Here is a 6,401-nt window from a genome sequence, read left to right on the forward strand (position 1 = left end):
GAGGGCTAGCGTCCGGTCGACTCCAGTAAGGGTCCAGACTTGGGAAAGAGTGACCGGACGCGTCCGGTCAGTGGTGATCGGACCCTGAGTATCTAGCGTCCGGTCGTTTACAGTAAGCATCCAAGAGCGACCGGACACGTCCGGTCGGTACTGACCGGACCCTGACAGCGTCCGGTCATCATTTGAAAACTGTTCGCGGGTTGAACTGACCGGAGCGTCCGGTCAAAACGATCGGAGCGTCCGGTCATCCCGCAGAAGCTCATAACGGTTCGTTTTTCAGGCTGCCTTATAAATAGAGGCTCCACTCATGAGTGGAGTAACTTTTGCTCATTCCAACAGCTAAGAAACACGTTTGTGAGTGCCAAGAAGAGCAAGGTCCTAGTGAGGTGTTTGTGATTTGAGAATCCAAGAGAGTAGCCTCACTAGCAAATCAAAAGTAGCAAAGTGTGCATCCATCTTCTCATTAGGCTTCGCGTGGTCAAGTGAGAGTTCGTGCTTGTTACTCTTGGTGATCGCCATCACCTAGACGGCTTGGTGGTGATCGGGAGTATGGTGTTCACCCGGCGGAGCTTGTGGGTGACCCAACTCAAGTTATGAGCGGCTTTGGGTGATTCGCCGCGACGGAGTGTCGAAGAATCAACCCGTAGAGAGCACTTGATCCTTGCGCGGATCAAGGGGGAGCTACACCCTTGCGCGGGTGCTCCAACGAGGACTAGTGGGGAGTGGCGACTCTCCGATACCTCGGTAAAACATCGCCGCGTTCCTTTCTCTCTCTATTTACTTTGAGCACTTACTTTGAGCATTTACCTTGAGCAATTCAATACTTGTTTTACATCCATAGAATTGCTTGCTAGAGTAAGTTTGGAACTTAGGTTACGAGGTTGTTGTGCATTAGTTTGATATAAACACTTTTCTAGGCACAAGGGGTTAATTGGGCTATCCGTAGGATTTGATTATTTCAAGAGAATTTAGAATTAGCCCAATTTACCCCCCTCTTGGGCATCTTGATCCTTTCAAGATGGTACATCGGACATTAGAAAAAAACTGACACGATCAAACCAGTCAACTAACAGATTGATCAATGAAAATGGACGGTAGTGCCATTTACGAAAGAAAATTTCAAATTGATACCAGATAAGAAAGTTTAAATTTTCGAGTGCCAAATACAAAACACTGGTTTGTTTCAGTGCCAAATAGATAATTCTCCCAAGTTCTAACCACTGCAGAAAAAAAACAAGCATGGCTTGAAATGACCCCAGCCGCCAAAGAAAGCGAATGGAAATACCAAAATTAGAGTAGAAAAAAGAGGCCACAAATTTTTATTTTATTATTTCAGAATTAAACTAGCTGATTTTTGAACGAAATCAGTTTTGATTCGCCCCGTTAAACCCTATTAAAAGCCGGACCTCAGAAAACATATAAAACTGTAATAAATAAGAGCCTACTAATTTCGAAGAAAGCCTAGAAGAAAGTTCATCTGGCACATTATATATACACCCCTAAATAGAATCACGACGAGTAACGTTTTGAAATTCCTGTTTTTTTTAATAATAATAATATACTCGAAACTCTAACATTACTGAATTGATGACTTGTAAAAGGATTAGGGGAAATGCACTTGTCTCTTGGGCCGTTTCCAGGATCCCATCTACTCTCAGCGGGGCACGGGCCCGGTGGGCTGGCCTGTTGAGCTGCAGGAGGCGGGCCTCGCCTACTTCTTCGTCCCGTTTACTTTCCGCGGCCCCCAAGTCACGTGACTTTTCGCATCCCCACCTAGTGCTTCCTCTCCCCTCGGCCTTCTTTCCTGGCGGCGACGGCTGGTCGAACGCGGCCGCCCTTGGCTAGGTTTCCGTCGGGCCCTTCGCCGGCGACGAGCATCCACCAGGTTTCCTCTTGTTGGAGACAGCCTTATTGCGCCCACTAGCTTTTGCCCCCGTCCTGAATTTGGGTGCTAGTTTTGTTCCACTGTGTGCAGATTTTCAGGGGCCGGCCGACTGAGCTGAGCCTGCTGCAGTAGCGAGAGTAGTCAAGGCACTATGGTAATTTTCCCCCTCCTGTTTGTTTCCTCTTTGGGTGCTTCCCCGATCTGTTGTTGTTGTTGTTAGGGTGGGGGTGGAGTTCGATTGACGCGCCTCCCTTCTTCTTGTGCCTGCAGTTGTTCTTCTCCTACTTCAAGGAGCTCGTGGGGAAGGAGGTGACAGTGGAGCTCAAGAATGACCTGGCGATCCGCGGGACGCTCCACTCGGTTGACCAGTACCTCAACATCAAGCTGGAGAACACCCGCGTTGTTGACCAGGACAAGTATCCCCACATGGTGTGTCTGCTGCTGTTGTGTCTAATTGTTATTATGCCAGCCTGGAATCCATGCCCTTCAGTTTAGTCCTACCGGTTAGAGTTTGTAGGCTACTAGATTGTTGCTGCTTCCTTGGTTTAACGTTCACCCTTGTAGTTTCATATCAACTTGGTGTGTACTGGGAACTGCAGGGAAAGACCACAGTAGTAGCAGTTACTCCCATTTTCCAGCATCTCTGCTAGTGTGATGGAAGGTTCCTATGTTGTACAAATAAAGGCTAGAAGGGATGTCTTACTGGCATTCTTGCGGTAGACCTTACACTAATTGCATAACTGTGCACTTGATTTGTAGCGGACTTACCCTTAAAATTGACTTTCAGAACTTAGTGTTTGGGTAATTTGATGGTGCCCATGTCCACACATACAGAACAGCAACACAAATTTCTTGTTGCAACCTTACTCTAAGGTAGTGTTTGGTTCCAATGACAAGGTGGGATGGGATGGGGCGGTCCTAGTTTTCGTGGTGTTTGGTTGGGAGACAAGAGGGGATGGAGTCATCCCACTAGCTAATATGCCAGCCACATATATGCGGGGCAACCCTGTCCCTGGAAAAAGGCGGACGAGCTCGTCCTTGCTCATGCCGTGACTCGGCTCATCCTCGTGTGACTGGGGCCTGGGCGGGGGTCGGGCGGGCGGCACGGTCAAGCAAGGGCCGAATGGGGCACGGACAGGTTGAGGCACAACCGAGCAGGGGTTGTATGGTGCGTGGGCGGCCATGGCACGGACGGGCGGGGGCGCAACCAAGCAGTGGCCGTATGGAGCGGTGGCGGCCATGGTGCCAACGAGCGAGAGCCGGCAGAAGCGGCATGGTTGGGTGGCAGGCGGTGCGGATGGGCGGGGCCAGGGTAGTTGGCCAGATGGGGTGTGGAGCAAGGCCTGACAGGGCACTGACGGCCATGACACGGATGGGCGGAGTGGAGCGGCCGAGCGGGTGTTGGCTGGGCACCACCGAACGGGTGGCGCGGGGCCTGGACCCGCTGTGGTGGGTGGTGGGGAGGAAGAAGATTAGTAAGGAAACTGATAGTTAGGGCCCGCATAACAGTGGCAGATGGACAAATATCTGTCCATGTAATCCCTTCTTATCCCATCCCTCTGAACCTAACGCAGCCTAATTGCATAGATGTGCTGTTAACTGGTAGAAGATTCACCCTAATACTGACTGCCAGAACACAGTGCTTGGGTAATTCGATGGTGTTCATTGTCCATGAATACAGAACAAAACCACGGATTTATCCTTGAAGAATTCATATATACTTCACTTTTGCATTGTGTACTAGACCTTCACATTCTCATATGTTGATTGTGTCTTAGTGAGTCCCTCTAGCATGCGCCTGATGTGCTTTCTGATCAATATTGTATTGTACTGTAAATTTATGAAACACTGTTAGTTTGTGAATGAAAGTTCGATCTGTTCCTAAATCATGGCCCAGAAGTTGCATAAGTTAAATAAATATAATCAATCCAGTCACTGTCTGCCTGCCTCCACTCCTATGTATGAATGAACTCAATTCCGTAGAAGGATGCTTAGATAGATGCAAGGTTGTGGGGGCGCGCCAGCTGTGTCAGTTGCTGATCTAGTTCTGGCTGTCTAAACTTCTGAATTCATTGTCTATTTCTAAAGGATGTTCACCTAATTCTGAATGTATTGATCATTGATCAATGAACCCTTCATGAATAAACTCTCAAATTTGCTAATATGTTCTTGGAAGTGTTACTGATGTTTGTACATGAAATTTTAAAACCTTTTTAATTCCCTGGCAAGATATAGATAGACAAGTCACCAGTGCAAGATATAGGCTTCCTTTCTATTGTTCTTGATAATGGAAGTAATCTGATGGTCTCAACTAAATAAGAAAAGAAAGGTGAAAAGATTGATACTAGGAAGTTGACACATCTGGATTTTCCTTCTCACGTGACTTATGGGTCGATCTAATCAATCTGTACTGATCTAGCATTTCTGTGGCAGCCTTGCACTACGGTTAGTTACTTTAGTCGTGCTCTTCACTCTGTAGCATTCTGACCTTGAAAATTTGTGTTGGAACTCAGTGCATGGGTAATGGATGGTGTCCACAGTCCACACAAACAGAATAGAACCATAGGTGTAGCAAATGAAAGAAATGGAACATTCATGTCCACTGGACTTGTGCATGAACTCACACATCAAATTGAGTAACTTGAAGAAGTCTAATGAGCCCCTCTAGCATGGCACTGATGTGCTTGGTTTGTCATTACTGCTGTACTTCGAATTCATTAGATCTTTTCAGGCTATGCCTATATATGTGCATGTTATATTTGGAATGCTCACTTCCTGTAGTTGCATGAGTGAAATGAATAAGAGAGATCCAGTGGTTCTGCTCCTTCACATCATGATGTTTCAGGTCTTCTTAGTGCTTGCACCGCACTTGATGACCTTTTATCAGGCAGTTAATTCCAGCACAAGCTGCTAATGGAACTACATTTTGTTACTCCCCTGATCCCAAATGTAGGTTGTTTTAGATTTGTCCTAAGTCAAAACACTTTTTTAAACCTTGACCACCAATGGCTAAAAATCTTAATAGATTTTCAACATAAGGTTCAGGCTACTAGTTTCACCATGAAAATTAATTTCATAATATGTATTTATCTCGATTTGAAATATTATATTTCCTTTGAATTTTCTTGTCAGAGTTTCACTTTGTAAACCTATGTCCTAAGTGATTTGCATTTGAAATATTATGAGAACCATGCTGATGTGGGTTACTGCTCAATCGGTTGTGGTTTTCTAAACAAACACTGTGAATGAAGTTGATATATGTGCTGGATTCTCCTTTTGACGCGCTACTTATGGGTGTGTTTTTTGGGACCTTACTTTTTTTAAATGAATTTTGGGACCTTATTAGTTATTAATTAGTGCTGCTGGCAGGTAGGGTGCTGGTATCTAGTTTTAGTTAGCCTTTTGTTTTGGGCTGCTGTGGTTGATTGGATTGTATTTCTGCAGGTGGGTGGGTGTTGGGAACAATACTGTTTTCTCATAAATACATACTATGAAGTGCAGTATATTGCTGAAGTGTGGTTTTCATACGTACAAGATGCTTGAAGTATTCTCAAAGCAAAGCAATCCTTAGATATTCCTATCCTGTACCCTATGTCCCTATTTTGTGGGTAGCACATCTATCTGAGTATATCCCTTTTTTTTATTGTGGTCTGCTTGGTGAATGCACTATAATGCTTAGGCTCTTTTACAACAGTGCCGCAACCTTTTCTGAGTAGGCTGTTGGAAGCATCACATCCATTGCATTTCTTTTGAATGCTCTAGGAAGTGATAGTGAATTATTGGTGCTGAACATGCTGTTAACAGTCGAATCACTCTCCTTTTGCAGCTGTCAGTGCGGAACTGCTTCATCCGGGGCTCGGTGGTGCGGTACGTGCTGCTCCCGCAGGACGGCGTGGACATCGACATCCTCCACGACGCCACAAGGAGGGAGGCGCGCGGAGGCTGATCCTGATCGGCACCACCCCACCGCCGGCCCTCACCTGCTGGCTGCTGCTTCGGTCGCGGGGAGGAGATTTGCCTTGCCCTGATCTGATTGTACGAAGCATGCATGTATGGTGGTTGGTGGGTGTGTTAGACAGATGCTGATCTCTGAGTTGCCGAACACCGCCCCACTTAATCCACCAGTCTTGCCGTGACAGACATTCCAGGTTGGGTGATGACCTGCTATTATATATGCCATGGCCCCTGCATGTTCCTTGTGGCTTGTGGGTTGCTGTCTGTCAGTAATGCTGTTTGACCAAGAGGGCCCCCACTGATTAGCTGTGATGTTCCGCCCTGTCTCTGTCTTTTCATGTTTTCCTTGAGACACGCTATTTATCATCAACGGCAGGCATTGTCGTGCAAAAAGCGTTGTTAATGACCGGTCGGAAGATCAGTGATGCTGAATCATTAGCACAGGGATTAGGGGGTGAGTGTGCCCTGAAGTTAAAGCGACGCCACACTCATAACGGATGCAGCGGTTGTTGAAACGTACGGTACCCAAGGTTAAGTGGGATTAGCGGTTGGTCTGTGCTTG

General features: G+C 46.5%; 1 protein-coding gene across 2 annotated transcripts; it reads left to right on the top strand.

Moving 5' to 3' along the window:
• Positions 1–1,752: 1,752 nt before the first annotated feature.
• LOC136502155 (sm-like protein LSM2) lies at positions 1,753–6,112 on the top strand. Of its 2 annotated transcripts, none has more exons than XM_066497627.1 (4): positions 1,753–1,885; positions 1,976–2,039; positions 2,156–2,314; positions 5,712–6,112. In XM_066497627.1, the coding sequence occupies exons 2-4, from the start codon at positions 2,037–2,039 to the stop codon at positions 5,829–5,831; spliced, it is 282 nt and encodes a 93-aa protein (XP_066353724.1). In that variant the 5' UTR covers positions 1,753–1,885; positions 1,976–2,036; the 3' UTR covers positions 5,832–6,112. The 2 variants fall into 2 exon arrangements, with proteins under 2 accessions (XP_066353724.1, XP_066353725.1); XM_066497628.1 differs by having other exon boundaries at positions 1,831–1,885; positions 1,956–2,039.
• The last annotated feature ends 289 nt before the right edge of the window (positions 6,113–6,401 follow it).

Source organism: Miscanthus floridulus, chromosome 13, assembly GCF_019320115.1.
Source record: "Miscanthus floridulus cultivar M001 chromosome 13, ASM1932011v1, whole genome shotgun sequence".
Classification (NCBI taxonomy): domain Eukaryota; kingdom Viridiplantae; phylum Streptophyta; class Magnoliopsida; order Poales; family Poaceae; genus Miscanthus; species Miscanthus floridulus.

Coding starts and splice junctions, on each gene's coding strand:
- LOC136502155 (XM_066497627.1), top strand. Junction 2,315..5,711: donor AGGACAAGTATCCCCACATG/GTGTGTCTGCTG, acceptor CTCCTTTTGCAG/CTGTCAGTGCGGAACTGCTT.